Here is a 20779-nt window from a genome sequence, read left to right as displayed (position 1 = left end):
CAGCTGAAAGGGAAACAGCATGAAACCTACAAGTTATTCACAATGGGAAACAGCAGACCTGCAGCTACAGATGTCATATGAGCTTCAAACTGCAGCTCCTGCTGATGTCGGCTGTCTCTGGGGAACACGTGGCCACAGGGTCTATGTCTGCAGCAGGTCAGCCTAATCCACAGCCCTTTCTGCTCCCACAGATCAGGCCCTGGGAGCTAACTGGTGTCTCAGCTCTCATATTAGCTTCACTGTGCTGTACTTCAGGGTGGAAAATGAGCACCAGATGGTGCCTGCTGGACCTGAAAAATTAATGTGTCTTAGGAAGATTAATGCTTATGAAGAAACTTTCAACTCCTGGAGATATTTTAAAGGCCTGTAGAAGTTGCACCTAATTTGAGACTTAGCAAGTACCAGCCCTTTAAGTCCATACATCCCATTGCAAGTCCAATTACTGTGCTGTAGAGCCGCACAGCAGAGTACTCAGAGTACTTGCATTAATAGACCAATTAAATAAACACTGACGATGAGTCCAAGATTTGTCCTAGGCTAAGATAATGGCAAGCAAGGAGTGAAGCAGTGGTGATGTCTCTCTCCTGTCAATGACAGAGGGTACAACATTAGCTCCTCTGAATGTCCTCTCCTCCATACTTCACATATAGGGTGGCAAAAGAGTAATGCATGCTGTTTCTCTCTTTCATTTTTTATATGTTGGACATCTGAAATACTAAAGAATAGAGGAAAACCATTACAGTATCTAGAACAGGCATAGAAGTTTGCAAGGTTGTGGAGCTGCTGGTACAGCATCAGACTATGTAAAAACATGCTCATTGTTAGGAATGCGAAATTTGTGTCAAGGGAATTGATAATTCTCATTCACAGACATGAATCCTAATTGTAAAGTGATGACAGCCTATGCAGAGGTACTTGTCATGACTTCAGGGCTTTGACCAGTAGAGTCCTGGAGATTGCACATCATCCAAGTGAAGACTGTTTGTGTGCTCATTTCAGTGTCTTCCAAGTCAAAGGGCTGCACTTGAATATGCCTTACATCTTACAGTGAAGATTTCAGCTCCTTGGGCAATGTGTATGAAAGTCTTTAAGAGCTCAGTAAGCAGAAAGGCATCCAATGGGTTATCTGAGCAAGTCAAACTGCCTGCAGTGGAAAGTCTGACTTACTTGGAAGTCCCATTTGAGAGAGCTTGTGCTTTACATGCCCCATCTCATTGAGTGGCTGAACAGAACTGAAAACTTTGCTCCACTGTTCAAAGGCAGCTACAAGTACCACTGGGAAAGAGTTTGCTGATGAAGCGAGTGTTGCAATGAAAACATTAATTTACTTACAGAAAAACATAACCTGGAGTAGCGTTCATGAAAAAAAACAACCCTCTAGATCACAGCTGGACAGAAATCTGAGAGGTTTTTCTGGGTTCTTTCTGAAACAGGTAATATAATCCAGTCTTAAAAGATCTGTATTTGTTCAGGCTCAGAGTACATGAACCTTTTATATTTGTAGTTTCAAACTGCCAAGCTTATTGCTTCTGCTGTTAGGTGATATTTTACCATTTGCCTATGGAGTCTGAACAATTACATATAATCTTGTTTGTAGTCTGGGTGTCATGGCTTATGCCTGTCCAGGAGCAAAGGACCACCATCAGCTATAAGTACCGAGGGCCTTTGGAACATCCTAAGGACAGAGAGGGCTCACTCACCACTTATGGTCCCCCTTGTGGTCCCTGGAAGAACAGGACTTTCAGACCACCCTCCCTCCCACTCCTCCCCTCTTCCTGCGCTCAGGCATCTGATCCTGGTATCTTTACCTCCTTCCCTCCTGAACTGCTCAGGAGGGCAAGGAATGGGGGTTTCGGTCAGTCCTTTCCTGATGGTTCCTACCGTTTATCTCTCCTCAAGGCAGGCGGGCTCCTCACCAGTCCTCCCTGATCCAGCACAGGGTCCCTCACACCCGGGGCAGCCCTGCACAGGCTGCTCTGACGTGTGTGCATTCATCCCGAGGGCTGTAGCTCCTTTCCTCCTCCTGTGTGTGTCTCTGCGGCCTACAGGTGTTCCAGCACGGCCTGCGCCATGGCCACCTCCTCACACAGTCCCATCTGGGCGCACTCACCTAGAGCTACTCGTGGCTCCCAGTCCTGCTATTTGGCCTCCATGGGTTGCAGGGGCACAGCTGTGTTCTCACCACTTGCTGCAGGGTGGTCTCTGGTCCAGCGCTCCTCCTTCCTTCCTCCTCTGACTGTGGGGTCTGCATGTTCACCTCTGTCTTGCCTTACTCTTCCATCTCCTCTTCAGCTGAAGATTTCCCTCCTTAAATAGTGATGGCAGAGGCACTAGGTTGGCCCAGCTGGGCTGGAGTCCAAACTCAGAGCCAGGGGATGCTTCAAGAACTGTTTACAGCACTGCAGCCCTCTCCCCCCTGTTACCAAGCAAAAAAAGCAGTTTCACACAAACCCATGGCACTGGCCTACTTTAAATATTTATAGAAATTGTTGAGAATGCCTTTATTTTAATTGCAATGTTTCAATTTAGGAGATATTCCGCTCGTTAGAGCAAAGGGGTGGAGGGGGGCAAGAGCTGGTTCCAAATTCCTCTTAAGTTGGACACCCTAACTCTCACTCTGTAAAATAGTTACTCTCTCTGAAATACTACTCTCTTCAACTGTCACCATGGTAGTAAGTTAGCAAAGGCCTTTTCTTCTCCCCTTCCAAAAACTGGAATAAGATTTCCACCAAAGTTCTGCTCTGGAGGTAAATTCTTTGTACCTTTCTGCACAGATCCATGTTATCAGGTGTTGGCAGCTATAAATGCAGAATAAACAAAATAAGCAGACTGAGACAGATCCTTCCTGAACTGCTTCCTGAACAGTCATTTCTGAACTGCTGCAGTTTGCAATCCAGTTTCTTAAAAGATCCCAAAATTAGCAATGGTTTAATAAAGTTGGTGGCAAAATAGTGTTATTCAGAAGATACTCTGAGCCATCACCACTTGTTAAGAAGAGAGGCGAGAGAGTTATGCACACTCTCCATCCTGATTATCCTGCTTCTGTGCTGCTGACTGGTCCATCAGCAGTGCTTCTAACACAGAATCATAGAATCATTACGATTAGAAAAGACCTTTAAGATTGAGTCAAACCACTAACCTCACACTGCCAAGCTCATCACTAAACCATGTCCCTCGATACTTCATCTATGCATATTTTGAATATCACTAGGGATGCTGACTCCACCACCTCCCTGGGCAGCCTCTTCCAACCCTCTCAATGAAAAATACCGTGTAAAAGCAACTGTCATGCTACAGGAAGAAGCATTTAATAGGTTTGCTTCCTTGCTTTGGTTTTTTTTTGGACATAGCAACCGATACCTGTAACTTTTACCTTCTGTTTGCCATACTAAAGAATTCCCGAGCATGGCTGGGGCTTTTCTCTGCAGCATGCCGAGTCTGTGGAGCTGCTGTGTGCTTTGAAGGGCTGTGTGGCCTCGGAAGGGAAAGCCTGCTCTGGTGTTTGGTGGCCTCCCTCTAGCGGCAACTGCCGGGGAACAAAGATCGGCCTGTGGTGATGTGAACCTCGAGGTTATGTACATTAGCCACCATATGAAGATGAAAGGAAGCAAACTCGGGAAGAACGCTTATGCAACATCAAAACAGGACACAGATTTACCGAGTTATTGACAAAGATCAGTTACTGCTCTTTCAGTCCAGAAAATAATTCTCTTGCCACTTCCTTCCCTGCTTTCCAGCTCTCTCTCTGTGTCCTTACCCAAGACGATCTGACTACACTGGTGGGTCAAAATCTGTCTGTAGAGAGTGTGTTTTTTATTTTTTCCAGTTCTGTTAGCTGGCCAATCAAGACAAATACATAAGCCCCCATTTTCAGACATGGCAAAGAGCTCCTGAGCGTGGAGCCTGTCTGATTTTTATAACGACACCCATTGATCTGGTAAACGTGTTACCAAAAACAGTTTCGGAAGAGACTCTCTAACACTCAGTTTAGTATTAGAAAGCTGCATTCCCTTATTACAGTGCTGGGTGCATGGGGAATTGCTTCTCCTGTTGCATGCACAATAAGAGAAAAAAGAACAGACCTTATCTATGTTTCAGAGAATAAACCCCCTGCCTCTTGTCACCTAACACATATGCAATGTAAGGTGGCATTTAGCATGATTTGGGTGGAGAGTTGAGGAATGGAGTCATAGGTGTTTAGCATGTTCTCCTTTTAGCTCATTATCATACTTAAGGGTGTCAAAGGGTGTTAACTGTGATACTAATGTCTGAGTTAATGAAGCAAAGGTCTCGCTTTGGGGCACCGTGGCCTTGCTGAAGTTGTTTTAAAGTTGTTTATCTGCTGTGTTCCACAATTTGGCTATGACACAGCCGAAATATAACTGTCTTGCCACTGTAAGGCTCCCTCCCTCAGCTGCTTCTCATGCTGATTTTGCAGCCTCCCACTCGAGGGTGTCTGCACAACAGGTATGTGGCACTGTCATTTTTGATACTTTAGACCTTTGGCATGCAATTCTCTCACCATTCCTCACTTGACTCAAAGTCCAAATAATGCTTGTATGAAATACGTTAAGTCTGGTATCATCTAAGCAAAGAAGAATAAAATAAAACATACATTTTCTTTAGCCTGGTAACAAAAGATGCTGCTTGCTCTTATAAATCTTATCTCGACAAATATTTAAAGAATAAGTTAGATCTGGGAAGTGCAGAATCTTTATTTCATTCCCAGTACTTTTCCATCAGTTCTCTGCAGTAAATATCAGTATCTATATCTGACAAATTAGTATCTGTGTGTGTAGCCAGCAGTTGTGTTCCTGCTTTTAAGATCTTACTGACTGTGACTTTTTTGCTTACCAAATGTACACACTTCTCTCTTAGACACAAGAAGTACCAGGAATGAATATCGTTGTTAATATTCTTATAGAAAAATACAGCAATGACAGCATGGCAAGGCAAAAGTTTGGTCTGGAAAACAGCCCAATAAAAATTGAAAAAGTGCAAAGGCCCAGCCGCAAGAGAAGCTTCGCAGTGGTGTCTCTTTTTGCATCTCTCATGCTTTGGCTTCTGGATGTTAAGCAGAAGGCGAGATTTGAAGGCAGCGTGAGACAAGCCAACCCAAGCTGCTTCTACAGAACATCCTAAAGAAACCCATCTAGTGAGTTTACACTTCTAGCAGAGCAAAAATTAAGATTGCTGCTGCTACTTTCTTGTCCTCTGTTATTGATTTTGTAGCCTGGGGTTTTGCTACCTAAAAATACCAGTTGGGTTCCACTTGAACCTCACTCTGGGACAAGGTTCTCTGACGATGTCTCAGCTCCAGGCACTCCACAGTCAGGGGATATGTTCTGAGTTCAAACTTATTTGCAAACATACAGGTGGAGTTAAAAAGCCACTTTAGGTCGCCTGTTCCATATATACAAACTCCTCTCACATAATGGCCTGCCAAAAGCGAAAGAGAGAAAACAATGTCAGAATCAAGGATCCAAGCTGTTCTTTTTTGAGAAGTTTTATCTGCAAAACTGATAAAATTTCCTACACAGCAAACATGCTGAGGGACCTACTGGATGTACAGCGGGAATAAGTATGAACAACGAGATGTTCTGAAGAAAGTTACCACAGAATAAATAATGAACAAAATAAGGAGACAGATGAGAAGTGTTACTACTTGAAGCTTTCTCAGACAAGGCCAAAGCACAGCAAGGGGGAATTTCCTTCTGTCAGTGAAGAGAAACTGATAACTTTTGCTCATACTAGCTTTTCTACTAATTGTGTGTGAGTCTTGGTGTAATTTCACTGATTTCAATGTGAAACTGCTGTAATTGAAGCTGACTGGAGTCTCAAAATTTTTCTCCTCAACACAAACAATTATGTTATGGATTAAGAATTCTTGAAATAAAATTTGTGTCTTGTCCCATTTGGATATGTCAGAAGTATGCAATGGACAAACCAGTGACACGAAAGTCATGTTTGCCACACAGAACATTACCTACTGCTAATGTTGTGTTGTGAAACAACATGACAGGAAAACTCCATGCTCAGCCATAATTTTCAGCCTGCAGTTCCTTAGGTTCCTCATCAGCTGTGTCTCTGGCAGGTATTGGTGCCCAGTTGAAAGCTGGAGTTTGTCCAGGTTCACCCAAGACACCTACTCTGCATACCGGTGCTGGCTCTAGCGCATCAGCATCCCAGCGTGGGACATACATCTGGGCTATTCCCACCCACCTGTAAGAAGATTCCCCCAAGGCTTTCTTCCTGATGAAGAAAGAACTCTTCAGGCTTTCTCACTTATCGAGTGGCTGTAATTCACATATGGACTATGAAGAAGATGACTCCTTTTTAATGTCTTCTCTCTGATGAAGTGCTATCTGAAGACTATCTCACATTAAGGTTAGAAGCTGTAGGAACGACTGTTTTTTACTGTATGAATAGGAAGAAGAAATGGAGAAAAATGTACACATTACCATGACAACCTCCATGATTCTCTTCCATACCGATCCACTTCACTGCTTTCAGGTCACCTTCCCATGATGCATTGGGCATAGAGCCCGGAACACCTGCAATGAGGTAACAGAAAAACAAATCGTTCTTCCTTTTAACAGCTATGTGTTCAGGTTTATGTGCACTCTCTGTCACCTTTCTCTGCAGAACTGGGAGGAAATACTCAGGAATATGCATCAAGAGATGCCTGGCTGCTAACCTTGTTGTCAAGTTTCTTCATCGAAGCAGCTTTCATGACAGAAACATGTTGTCATGGTTTGACATGACAGCTGTTTCTGGTAAGGGGGAAGGGGCTGTAAAGATGGCTCCTGTAAGAAGTTGCTCAAAACTCTCCCCAGCTCTGAGCCAGGCCCACTTCTGGGGCTGAGGCAGTAAGATGCCTCCACAATCACTTTTTAAGAAGAAGCCAGAAGAGGAGAGTTCTTCCTTCTTGCTTCTGCCCTTTCCTCTTTTATGGCTGATGATGGTGCAAGGAGTGGGAAGAAAGAAAGAAGCCACCATGTGGACTCCCAAGGTCAGTGAGGGAAGAGAGGAGGAGGTGTGCTGGAGCAGACTCCCCTGCATCCTGTGGAGAGGACTGGTGAAGCTGTGATTTGTTTGCATTTTGTTAAAGACCCTCCAACAGGGGCAGTGACTCATTTGGCTAAACAACCCACATCAGGGACAGTGATTCTCTTCATTAAAGACCCCATACCAGGCGCAGTGACAATGGCCAGAGGAGGCTGTGTCCTGTTTGAGGGACTCCATATTCACAGAAGCTGTAACTGTGGGTAAGAACCCACGTCAAAGAAGCTTGTTAAACTTATGTCCAGAAGAGGCTGTGTCCCAAGGGAGGGACCCTGTATCTGCAGAAACTGCAACCATGGAGAAGAACCACACCAGAGAGATTCACTAAGGTCTGTGTCCTGTGTGAGGGACCCTGTATCTGCAGAAGCTGCAGCTGCTGGGAACAACCCACACCAGAAGAGTTTGTTAAGGACTGTGTCCCATGGGAGGGACCCCGTATCAGCTCAGGGGAAGAATGCAAGGAGTCATCCTCATCTGAGCAGAGAGGAGCCGCAGAGCCCATCCGTGAGAGACTGACCACATCCCCCATTCCCTGCTTCCCTGAGCCATTGAGGGGGGAGGAGGTAGAAATATCAGGAGCAGTGAGCTGGGCCAGGGAAGAAAGGAGGGATGGGGGAGGGAGATCTCAAAGTGCTGGTTGTAATTTTCTCATCATCCTGCTCTGTTTTTGCTTTTTGTTCTGTTCTGTTTCTTGTAGGTAGTAGAATAAACTTTCCTATTTTTCTCTCTAAGTTAAGTACTGGAGTCTCTTTTGCCTGGAACTGTAATTGGCAGTGAGCCCTCCCTGCCCTTGTCTCAATCCGCAACAAACTTGCTTATCTTTTTTACTCCCGTTTTTCTGGGGCCTGTGTCATCCTAACAAGGGTGGGAGTGGATGGGAGGCGCTGAGCAAGAGACTGTTGTGGTGCTTCATTGCTGGTTGGGCAAAACCATGGCAGATGTCAGCCCAGGAGACCTAAATGTTTCACTTGAGAAATAAAATCCCTCTTTTGCAACAGCCTCAGTATGATACTGCATGCACACGTGATCACTGATGTCACCTTCGCCACCAGCACTGCCCTTCAAGTGCTATTTGAACACTGGGCCACCAATACCTAATGCATTCTATTAATTTAGTGGTAAACACTGTCTTCCTTTTTTTTTCCTTTTTTCTTTTTTTTTTTAAGTAAAGAGACTAAAAGAACAAATGAAAGTATGATATAACTATATGGAACTGCTGAAACTCAATTGTAGCCTATAAGGTTATACAGTAATACACATAAGTCTAGGCAGATCAGAGAACCTATCTAGGAGAGAAACTGGTAAGAGGCCTTCTTCTCATCAGTAAATTATCAAGTCCTGCTATAACCCGGTAAACATCTATTTTAAGTAATTCCAGGGGAAATGCTGAACATTCAGTGGTTGGCTTTTGCTGAAGAGTAATCAGGCAACACGTATAGGCAACTGGAATTTCACAGGAATTTCGGTATCTTCAACACAAAGCAGTAACTATAACAGGCCATTGCCATGAGATGAAGTCTTTAACCTTTGAAAGCAAGAGCTGATCAGGTAGGGAAGCTTCCTTGCCTGATCTGTGCTGCAGTGGGTTTTTTTGAGTTCAGTGAATGAGGTTTATTTATTATTTCCTAAAACCATCTTCAGAACAGAGAAAAAAAAAAGGAGTAATAAAAGCTTCCTATGAGCTCATCACTGTCAGCAAATTCTGTCTTTCCTATTGGTTCAATCAGTTGTTGGACAAAAAACCAATGATACAGGCCGTGTAACTGCCATCCAATGTACAAACCTCTTCTCTCAGAAAAGCTGAGGACTTGTCCACTTCTCATTGTAGCATAAACACTTGTATATAACTTACTGACCTGCCATCTTTTATTCTTTCCTGGCTAGCAAGCGATGATCATAGTGCTGCTCCTGAGCTATGAAATGGCAGAACAGACAACATGTCAGGAGTCAAAGGATATGCCAGGAGGTACAAAAATGTAAACATTATTTCTGCTTTCTCCCAACAAAGCTGAAAGCAAAGGGAAAGATCGACTTACACAAACAAAAAGAATTACTGCAATGTTACCACCAAGGAGTACCTGGGGACTCAAGCTTTTTAGTAAACGCATTAGAAGTGCCAGTACTGACTGGTGGTGGTGACTGGAGAAGACAGGATTTGTACCAACCCAGCTTCTGCCAACATACCCCGACACAGCAGATGTCTGGAGCCATACAGGTGCTAGTGTAAGCTGAGGGAACCTAAGCCCTTCAGATGTTATTTTATCTACAATAAAATAGACATTTTAATCCCTAGTTCTGACTTCTCTCTTACTTGAAGGCCATTTATCTCTCTTCCCAATTTCCATAACTTCAGTTAAAAGGTGTATTAATACAGACTATTTCTTTTTCTGGCTAGCTACGATCCTAAATGGGGTGATTTGCCAGCAGTTCTGTAAAGCACAAATTCAGTTGGTGACTGCAGCACACTCAAGAGGCCCTTGGTGCTGAAATAGCAGATGCAAGAGTGTCATCATCCCAACCTGGGCATTTTCAAAAAAATAAAGGTGAAAGCAATGTAAGGCTTTAATACTGCTTTGGTTTTTTTAATGTTCCTTTCCTAGGTGGCAACAAGAACAGTACCTTTACAGTTACCATAACCCAACAGCTATTTGGTGGTGAGCTTGTATCCTGGTTGATAATAAACTGAACATGAGCCAGCAATGTGCCCTCGTGGCCAAGAAGGCCAATGGCAACCTGGAATGCACCAAGAAGAGTGTGGCCAGCAGGTCAAGGGAGGTTCTTCTCCCCATCTGCTCTGCCCTGCTGAGGCCTCATCTGGAGTATTGTGTCCAGTTCTGGGCTCCTCAGCTCAAGAGGGACAGAGAACTTCTGGAGAGAGTCCAGCAAAGGGCCACCAAGATGATCAGGAGACTGGAGCATCTTCCTTATGAGGAAAGGCTGCAGGAACTGGGGCTGTTTAGTCTGGAGGGGATTGAGGAGGGACCTCATTGATACTTACAAGTATTTAAAAAGTGTATGTCAAGGGGACAGGGCAACACTTTTTTCTTTAGTGTCCAGTGATAGGACTAGGAGTAATGGAAAAAAGCTGGAACACAAAAAGCTCCACTTAAGTTTAAGGAAAAACTTCTTTCCTATTGAGGTGAGGGCGCCCTGGCACAGGCTGCCCAAGGAGGGTGTGGAGTCTCCTTTTCTGGAGGTTTTCAAAACCCGCCTGGACATGCTCCTGTGTGGCCTGATCTAGGTGGACCTGTTTTAGCAAGTGGGTTGGACTAGATGATCTTTAGAGGTCCCTTCCAACCCCTAGCATTCTGTGATTCTATGAGCTTAAAGAGAAGTGCAGTGAAGGACAAACAAGACCCTAAAGACACTGTATACTGTCAGGGGTGTTTAAGGTTGGGGTTTGAGAAATTGGATGGGAGAAAGTCTAAATATCAGGGAGGGAGATGTTTCTGCTTCCTTGCTTTACTGTTTATTTTTAAGCACCCTGGTAAAGGTGGTTGTTTGCAAGTACCAAGTCATGATTTTTATATCAAATGCAGAAAAGACCGTATAATCCTACAGCAGAATCACCACCACTTTGCCATAAACAGAGATATGGAGCATCTGTAACCAGAACTTCCCAATCTTATTTACCCCTTTGTATATTAGGCCATTATTAAAAAAAAACCAAAAAACAAAAAAACCCAAACCACCCAAAAACCAAAACCAACCTTCCAGAAAGCCTAGATTTGTCCTGGGGAAAATTCAGAGGATAGTACTCTTTTGCAGAAAGAATTAAGCTAAATATAAGACTTTATAAAAGATGAAAAGAGGTCGTGATGGCAGTGGATAAACACTTTAAATAGCCTGTGATGTGCATTAACATCCCAAATTATTCTAAAACTGTTCACAAAAGATGGCACTAAATGTGGTGAGCAGAAAGACTTGGAAAATGCTGACACACTGGGAAAGCAGAAAGATGACAGACAAAACAGGAGTGACTCCAGGGCATCCACAAAAACACCAGAAGGTACTGCCTTACAGGAATACAAAACTACTGACTTCACATTATTCGCCATCTCCCACATTGAGCAGACTTAGCATTTCTGTAAGTTAATTAAAGAGTGGGAGGAAATGTAGCTCAGCACTGGGAAAAAAATATGGATTTACCACATTTCCTTTAAATATTTGAGTGACTGCCTCCAGAATCAGAAGCTATTCTAGAGTTCTAGTCTTATAAGTATGGTTTGTCTGTCAAGTGGTGCTGATGGTGAAAGTTAATATAAACTTTGGTTTATTTAAACCAAAGACAGCAAACTGATTTCAAGACAGCAAACTGATTTAAGGTACTCTGCCCCTTTACATCCCAATTGCCTAGACAAGTGCTGCTGTCAGGGTTTGCCTCACAACACATGCAACACAGCTTTAGGTGTGGTAAGATGGATTTGCTTGTAGGTAAAAGGAGGGGACAGACTCTCGGAAATTCCCCTCAAACAAAAACAAAGGCTGTGGACAACTCATCCTCTGTGAATGTCAAGAAAAATCTTTGTTATTGCAGCTAGATTGACGTTTAGTTGGTTGACAACTAAACTAACAACTGTTGGTTTATATGTGACATTATCTAATGTCAGAACTCAGGGAAAAAAAATCTTCCTCAAATTACTCTCATCTGCCTCTGTTCTGCAAGGAGTTGTGCTGTTTGAAGTCTATTGCACCAATGTCTGATAGCCCTAAAGATAAAAGAGAGTCAAGCAAAAGAACACAAGCCCATTTATTAGCTGTGGCTTTTCAAAAAGACTCCTTGAAGATGTATCCCTCATTATCCCATCATCACCAAGCAGCATTTTAGTGAGAAGCAAACAATTGGTTGTGAAGCAAAATATTGCTCTTATTGAAAGTAGCACTTAAATTACAATGACTGCATGGAGACCAAACCCTATTTGAAATTGTATCTTCTTAGATGAACTATAATATCTGAAGGTGGATAGGGGATAAAAGTAATTCTTCAAATTCTGCCATGAAGACAGTGATTTGTAATTGTTGTGACTCTGTTGCCACACCTTCTCTTAAGCAGGTTTTTTAAAAGAAGAAGGTTCTGATGACGAGATTAAAACAGCTTTGCAGGTATGAGACTCAAGAACAGTCACAGGAAAATCCCTATTTTTTAATGCCTTATTGCTGTGAGAAGCTCTTGCTCCATCAGTAAGTCTCATTAAAATAATGGAGAATACGAACAAGAGAACAAAGATTAGTTACATGAGTAATGCTGCAGACATCCATAATAATTTTTTTTTCCTAGATCACGGCTTATTCAACTAGCATCACTGTCTGGAATCTCATTAAAAAAGATTATGTGTCTCTGTCTATCTATGTGTCTTTTGAAGTGTGGACGCTAACCTAAGGAAAATGAACAATTTTAACAGACAGAACAGAACCACAATAGTGCCTCTTTGTATGATGTGTGTGTTGCAGAGAAAGCTGTCCCAAGAGCCTGTCTACAAATGGCAGTGGGATGGAGATGTACCAGACTAGTTTTGAATTACGAGGTCGCTGTAGTGAGAAGCTTAGTGCAAGCTTGTCATCTTGAAAAATTGTGTGATTGTACAAGCAAATGGACACACAAAAACTTAAAAATAAGGAATTGGCTAATGTGATTGATTCGTGTGCTAGCAGTGGTACTCAGAATTTTCTGATACTATCTCTTGCATCTCACTCATATCCAAGGGATGTGAATGAGATGTCCTTTGAGAGCCCATAGCTCTTGTTTGGATGTAAAGCTCCAAATAAATTGCAGTGAAATTTTATTTTTCTACCATCCAGCTCCCAGCTGAGGAGTTGCTATCAGGATGGTGCAAAAACCTGTGGGTAGTTCATCACTCCACTCATAAAACTATCCACCATTTTCACTCCTTCCTGGTCACTGATGAATGAATATGTTAGCAACCTTTATGCTGCTTGGAGAGAGCTGAGTCTGACTCTTTGCACTTAACCACATACAATGTGTAACTGTGTCAGAAACACTTAAAATTGTGGTTGGCACACAGCTGGGAAAAGTAAGCTCAAGCTAGAATGCAATGTTACCTTCTACAGACTCCCAATTTCCGTGTCAGATTAGCAACAACAGGAGAAAAAAACTTCACTCAAAAATACTGGGTTGAGGTTGCCAATGTCTCCAGATGCCTGTGCTTGACAGGAAGCTGCTGGAGGCCCTGGGGTTCTGTAATCTGCCCATTCAGATCAGGGAGTTGTCTAGTTTGTAGGCTTGCACAGGACTCTGTGAGCTACCATCTCCAGTAGCTGACTACTTCATGTTCACACTGATGCAAAAGTTTGTCCAGTTTTGCAGCAGGCAGCATGGGCATGCTGGGTACCTAATGTCCCTTTTGGGCTGGCACAAGAGCAAAAGCAACATGGTGCTCTTTTCTTTCCCCCCTCTCTGCGACGTGACCCACAGTTGGTTCCCATTCTGCAGGCGTCTTTCAGAAACCAGGAGCAAAAGTGGTTCTGCCCTGATACTTTCTCTGCAGACCCTGAGCTTCCTTTACACCAAGTGACTGTCAAGCACGACTCATGATCTCTGGGGAGGGATGTGCATGAGCAAGGTATATCCCAGAGATGAGACCATAGCAACCACCATATATGGGTGGCTGAGTGAATTTTGTGCCAGCCAGAATGAGAGTGGGGAAGAGAGATGCATCACCGTGGCTAATGGCTAGCATAGCTGCTAACCTCAAATCAGTTACTGTTCATCTCTATAGTGACAAGAAACAAAGAATTACTGACTATGACACCATTGATACATCATCAGCATTTTGCAGGTGAGAAAGGAACCGCATATTAGGGTCTCCCCTTGAAAGCTTATAAAAAGGGCTGCTCTAGCGTGGCATGATGTGGCTGCAGCATTGCTCAGTAGCTAAAACATAACCAGGCACTCCTACAAGGCAGGGAATGAGTGAGTGATTTCTGTAGCAGCCAGTTGCTACATGCAAACTTTCTCTTGCAGCTCACTCACAGCCTGAGGTTTTTGCTGAGGATTTAACAGTCCTTGTCGTGAGACTGGCAGTACTCCTTGCATTTGTGCAAAACTGAGACCAACACCCTGGACAAGTGATGCACTAGCAGCCTAGTGTGTCCCCACATTTCCTTGTCATATGTGCATCTGAGCTGAAGACATTGATAGCAGGGTAGGGATGAGGTTGGAAAAGCAGTGTGACTGGATGTGACTGTTCTCTTGCAGGTATGCTGGTGGAAGAAAGCATCGTGGAAGGCAAGACATCACCTAGCTTCTTATGCAACCCTTGGCATCTTCTGCTGGCACATAGTTGCCAGTGTGTGATTTAGGACCAGCACTGTGCTTGGCAGTGGTGCAGGCCATTTCCCAGTTCAGATCCCTATGTTCCCCTTAGCTGCTGCAGTGCACTATGTGTGCTGCTAATGCACAACTTCTGGTTTGGTTCCAGCAAAGGAATCCAGCCCTCATGCACTAAGATCATTGAGTAATAGAACTAGTATGTACTAGGCAAGAACAGTTGGGGGTAAAGCACTTTAGAAGTACACTTCTGCTCCCAACTATAACTTAATTGTGTAACCACAATCAGCAAAGCAAACGTGTCTGTGCAAAGCCTTTTGTGTGTGCAGAGGGCTGTGCTCTGCCTGTGCAGCCCTTTGGAGGCATGCCAGCTGGCTGCATAGTGGTGATTTCTCAGCCATCTCCCTTAGCTGACAATGCCAGATGAAGCATATTCCTGAATTTCTCACTCTTCATGTCCTGGCTCTGCACTGACCTCTCAGCTGTGCTGATGCAATTTCTATGGAGTCATACAATGAACCCTGGGACGCAGCACACTGGTAGGTACAATTCTTCCCCAAAAGCATCGGAGAGCAGGTACAAAATGCAATTTCTCCTGGCAATAGCTGGGTTTCTTGTTATGCCTAGGCTACTCGTAGAATTTGGCCACCTTGGTTAGTGCAGTGCAACACTCCACTGTGCCCATCCAGTGTGTTCCCAGAAGAGTCATTCTCAAACTTATTTCCTTCTTCACTCAATTTCTTGAGCATTGACTGCAGTTCACTTCTAAATCCATCTGAAGTCATGGCCCCAGGTGTAACAATTCCTGCCCCTGGGAATGGAGATGTCCGTCATACCTGCTAGCGAACAGAGTAAAGGGCACATCAGGCCTGCCTCTGGTCAGAGGCCCCATGGAGAACAGAATGTTCTGCCAGCATCTGTTGAAGACTGAGGAGCTATGGCCTCATTCAGTGATATGGCATCTTCATGCATGCTGTTTCAGTTTTGAAGCTAAAGACAGTGACTTAAAACACTACTGTTCCCATCACAAGGCACAAGCTGTTGCATGTACCCAGCAACTCACCCTGAGTACAGCTGCCACACAGAGTAACTGGACAAGGGAAGGATGAGAAGAATAAAAGAGACAACATCCTGGGTGAATTTCCCAGACTTCAGTAACAGTTTTACTCTCTTTGTAACGGGGCAGAGAGGAGAGAGGCCAATTTCCCAAGAGGACTGAGGGAAAGGCCTCACAAAGCAATAGCAGCATGATGAGACCCCTGGTCTGAATAAAACAGGACCTTGTTGGCATGACTGAATTTGGGAGAGATTCCCTGAAATTAAACCTGAACAAGAAAACTGAAAAACAGGTGCAGAGAAGTAGGGAAGAGATTTGCTTTGTGACTGAGCAAGTACATTCAGTCACAACGTTGAGTGAAGGATTGAAAATGGTGGTTAAAGTGCCCTGAGAGATGTGCTTCTTACCTAAATAAATACTGCTGCCCTCTGGACATTTATTCTCTCTCCCTAAAGTGCCATACCTGTTCATTCCCATAACCACCAGGCTCCATCAGTCCTGCCAGGACAGACATTTATAGAACTGTGTAGTGATCCAGGGCATTGACTGATTACAAGTAAACTCTTTTGCATTTTCCAGGCTAGTGTTAACCCAGATTATTTAAGACACAAGAATCATCTGGATAGATAAATCTGTTGCCAGCAGCACCTAGCAGGAAGGTTGAAGTAGAAAACAGATGCTGTTTTTACAGGATATTGCAGTAAATTACCTGTGGAACAGGGATGATGTTTGTTCTTCAGACTATGGGCTAACCCCTTTAACATATTTATTTTGGCTTTGAAGATGCACTCCTGGATATTTCCGTGTAGCTTACTTGTCAACTGGTGAATGTACACAGTAGAATCATGAAGATTAAAGCAGACAAAGCTGTGACCTGTTTAGTTGTGATCAATGTGGAAGGCAAAGTTTGTAAGAGTGATATAGCCTATGGGACTTTAAAGTTTGTATCTCTGCATCCTGATTTCCTAGAAGTGTCTTCAATGCAGTAACAAAAACGTGATCAACTAGCAGTGTTTAATTTCCCAAAGACATCTCTTGTCTGTATTGGGATGAAAACTTGTCAGAAACTGATACTGATAAAACATAGGTAATTCCTTTAAAGATTTCTGCCCTACCCTTCCACGCCCAGATGTAAAAAAAAAGCGTGTATGCAGCTGTAGAAGGTGACTTGAACCAAGCACACAGCTCATCATCACTGGGTAAGGAAAGTCTGGCTCCTGTTCTTCCTCTCCTTCCCTCTCCTTTTTTCTTACACATGCATGTTCACCCTCAGCTTTAATTTGTGCTGGCTTTAGTATTGGCCAGATTTTTCACCAAGTCAATTCAATTCAAAAAAGTAAATTGATTTTCTTCAGATCTATTGAGTTGAAGTGGCAAAGCTCCTGGCACAGGGCTGGTGGGCAGAAGGGAGCAGGAAGGAATGAGCAGGAGAAAATTTCCTATCTTGGCAACAATGAGCTTTCAGTGCTCAGCCATTTTGTGCACCCTCATCCTTTATAAAGAATCAGGGCTGATATAGAAGTGACACTGCAACCACGTTGTGTTATTCTACAGGTGAACCAATCCTGAAAAAAGCAGTTTAATCCAGTGCGTCAGACTGGGGGTCAGGTGTCTGTGCTCCAGTGGTGGCTTTGCCCATGGTGTGGTTTAAGGAACTGGAAATAACATTTTGCCCCTTCCTGCCTGCTTCTGCGAGTGGGAAATAATAGCACTGATCTCCTTTATAAAGATGTATTGATGTCTCTGAATGAGAAGTGCTGTTATTACTTCTCCTGACCTTTACTTTCCTGCTTGAACAATGTGTAAGTTATTAGTGGACCACTGTATGTGTCTGTCAACGTACATATCATTGTATACCCTGAGGGATTACCACCTGAGTCTACCTGTAGCCCAAGCCATGCATGTACTGTGAACATATCACATGAAAGTGGGCACAGGACTTTGGCTTGGAAAAGTATTCAGTAAAATTACCCTGAAGGACTCAGTATCATGGACTGTAGAAGCGTATCTCTCCCATGGGGACTGGAACCTACTTTCTGCTCTAAGTGAACAGAGAGACAAGGTGTTACAGTGGTGACGCTGATGGTCTGGGCAGCAGGATTCAATAGGATGTGGCTGTTAACCTGCACTGCAGTGATGTGTGCTTCTTGAAAGACCTGGGGGGAAGTGATACAGGGACAGTCACTTCAGGCCTACATACTTTGCAAATACTTTCACTTAATTTCCCCATGCTTCTCTTCCTTATCTGAAAAGTGACTTTCATGAATTTCTATCACACAGGAGTTATGTGGGAGGTAAGTTCCCTGAGATAACACAAAATATAAGACTTATTTGTCAGTTATTTGAAAACTGACTGAATGGGAATTGAAGGCTTTTAGTGGGCTAAAAAACCTCTTGGTCTTCACTGAACGATTCTGGATTGATAAGCATGTTATTGCTTAAAGATATCTTTTATCTGAACTGGTATTGTGACAGCTGTCTGAAACCACAATTATCTGTTTGATTTAGTTTTTTTTTATATACTGTCTATCTAAACTGGTCCTTAAATGATCTCTCTGTTTGCCTGGAGGCCTCCAACTATTTGCTCTAATAGCTGAGCCACTGAAAAGCTAAAAGGAAGCGGCTTGATCGAACTTGGGCAAGAGGTTTTGGTTAGAGGTAGGATCTGAGCCTCAGGCTAACACCTCATGCACTAAGACTTCTCACCCCAGAGTCACTCAGGGCTCTGGATAAGACTTGTATACATTCAGGTGAGCATCTGACAGTCTGTGCTATGTTTACAAGTTTGGATTTAAAATCCTGAACAACAGGAGCTCCTGAGTACATGTCAGAGCTGCATGGCCACTTTTGGCCAGGCACTCCAAACAGACATCATGAAAACCAAGAAAGAGGAAGGAAACACGTCTGCTGTGGAAATGATGCATCTTTCAGATGCAAAGAGAACAAGCACCAAAAAAATATATTAAACTACCATGCAACACTGGAAAGCATACGGTGATGATCATGGAAATGAACACTGAATTTACACAGCCTATATAAGCTACGTCATGCACTACAACTAATGGCAGTCCCCTGAAACATATCTAGTCCCAGGTTTACTGCTTCTGAGACAATGGACTACAATAAGATCAGAGCAACCAACTTCCTGCAAAATTCAGCTAGCACCAAGTAATACGTGCTGGTAATTATACCATAAATATCTCAATCAGAAATATCTTTTGCATCTTACACATGCCAGTTGTAAAATATAGATATCAGGGGAGCAAGCAATATTCTCATGGAAAGTTCTGTGACAATTTGAAAGCAGACTGCCCTTGCAAAATGGACCCACAGTCTGCTGCTTAGGTTAAAGCAGACATGCTCTGCTTCTCTGTTACTGCTCCCTGTTTTCATTTCCCACAAGTTACAGTAGAGAGGAAAGAAAAGCAAAGCAAAGCAAAACAAAAACCAGGCAAAAAACAGACAAGAGAAAGAAATTATCCTTACTTCCGTTCCTCATACCCCTGTTTTGGGCTGTTGTAAATCTTGCTCTAGGAAGTCAGCAGCAGGAAAGCACTACCAGGTACTTCCAAAAGCAGTGTGCATGCGGGACAAGTCCTATGCTGCTGCTGACCCTTTCCCAGTTGCATAAGAAAAGTAAAAGTAATTGTAAATACAACGAAATGAAGATGAATTTACTGCTCTGTTTCTCTGAATAAATTCTTGACCTTGTACTATGGAATTTGGGCAGTGGTTATGGGTACGTGTGTTTTTTGCAGATGTTATGGGAGAGCTGGTGTGTGGGCAGTTGTGTTAGCCCACAGAAAAGCACGTGAAGACTGGAAGCAGATTACAGCCTGAACTCAGATTTTCTGGTCCCAGAGTAATACATAGGGAGAGAAGAACTGATTATTTGTAGAAAGATAAAATTTCCCCCAGCAAAATGAACACCTTGTAGAAAATACCTTCACTACAATGCTTACATAGCTTACATAGTTCAATCCTTATGTCTCTTTTCTTCATCTCTATATTACAGGTAAAAGGTAAAAATGAATGTCCAAAGATTTCAGTTTTAACTAAGATACTTTTGGCTTCTTTCTGCTTGGATGCAGAATGGCAATGCATGTCCTCCGTCGCACCATTACCTACTCCTCAGTGGTCAAAAAGGGCAAGAACAACTTATTTGATAGATCAGCTATCAAATAGATTAAATTTTTCACCTGGGCTTTGTCAAAATCAAACTCAGGCATGTGTCTCTGTGTGCGTGCCTGTGTGTGTGTGTATGTACAGCAAATAAAAGTGAAGACGTGCTCACCTGGGATCCTGTTGAGAGTCACCCAGAAGTGCTCATCAGGGCTGTAAGTGTCCTCGGACCATGCCAGCAGATCAATGGCACGCTGGTCCCCCAGCACAAACTCCACAAAGGGACGGGTAACGGCCACATATCCAGAGCCAAAATAGATGGTCAGGTTATGGGGTGGCGGAGCCTTGTGTACAAAAGTCCACAGCATAAAAGAAAAGGAAGTGTACAATTGCTCCCTGTGCACATATTTGGTGCGGGCAGTGATGTGGAGGGGTGGCAGCACCCCAGGAGTGATGTTCTTCCCCCCAAGACCCTTCAGCAGTCGGACGATCTCCCGGTTAGTCTTCAAGGGGAAGTCCTGGCCGCAGGTGTTGAGCAGGTAGCGCCAGGGCACGGCTGAGGCCAGCAGGTCTCTCATGCAGTGGAGGTCAGCCCGCAGGCGGGAGATGCCGCCGTAGACCACGTGCTCTGCCTGGGAGGCGAGGAAGGCGTTGGGGAAGCAGTCCAGCAGGCCCCGCACCGCCCTATGGAAGGGAGTCGGTGCCTTGGCGTCCACATGGATGCAGTAGATGTTTTGGGGCATATACACTGCTCTGAAGAGCCGCTCAAAGGTCTCAAACTCCTTGTGCAGGGTCATGACATAGGCGATGGGGAAGGTGGCCTCCTCAGCTGAGAGAGCATGGGTGATGTAGTGGTTCTGCTTGATATACTCAGTACAACTGGATTCTCTGAATGATATTTTTAAAGTGTTTTCCTTCAGAAAGGATGCCTTATCTTCAACAAGTGTTTTACAAGCTTCTGCTAAAGTTGAATTCACTAAGAAGTTCAGCCTCCTAAGAGATTTTTGTGCATGCAAGTTAACAGCATAGAAAACAAATGGAACTGAAATACTGAGAATCAGGAGAGCAAAGAAGAAATATCTGAGTGTATTCATTGCTCCTCAGAAAAAGAGTCTCACTTGAAATGTCTCAAAGTCAGATCAGTCAGCGCAAGCAGCTTGTTTTGTGTCTGTGCTTCCTTCCTGCTGGAGAATGCATGTGTCCATCCAATGCATAGCATGCAACTGCTGTACTTACTTTCAATATGA

The 20779-nt window shown here is 43.7% G+C and overlaps 1 protein-coding gene across 1 annotated transcript; it reads right to left on the bottom strand.

Moving 5' to 3' along the window:
- Positions 1 to 5248: 5248 nt before the first annotated feature.
- GCNT2 (glucosaminyl (N-acetyl) transferase 2 (I blood group)) lies at positions 5249 to 20626 on the bottom strand. Its single transcript, XM_010208584.2, has 3 exons — positions 19705 to 20626; positions 6462 to 6554; positions 5249 to 5439 (listed from the first exon to the last, which is right to left on the bottom strand). The coding sequence occupies exons 1-3, from the start codon at positions 20624 to 20626 to the stop codon at positions 5249 to 5251; spliced, it is 1206 nt and encodes a 401-aa protein (XP_010206886.2).
- Positions 20627 to 20779: the final 153 nt, after the last annotated feature.

This window comes from Colius striatus, chromosome 4 (genome assembly GCF_028858725.1).
Source record: "Colius striatus isolate bColStr4 chromosome 4, bColStr4.1.hap1, whole genome shotgun sequence".
Taxonomy (NCBI): Eukaryota; Metazoa; Chordata; class Aves; order Coliiformes; family Coliidae; genus Colius; species Colius striatus.
Note: the sequence above shows the minus strand (reverse complement) of the source record. Positions and strands in the feature narration are given on the sequence as shown.

Excerpts from the sequence above, each read along its gene's own strand:
- GCNT2 (XM_010208584.2), bottom strand. The coding sequence starts at position 20,626 with ATGAATACACTCAGATATTTCTTCTTTGCTCTCCTGATTCTCAGTATT. Across the intron at positions 6,555-19,704 it reads GACTCTCAACAGGATCCCAG|GTGTTCCGGGCTCTATGCCC; the intron begins GTGAGCACGTCT and ends ACCTCATTGCAG. Across the intron at positions 5,440-6,461 it reads GAATCATGGAGGTTGTCATG|GCCATTATGTGAGAGGAGTT; the intron begins GTAATGTGTACA and ends CGCTTTTGGCAG.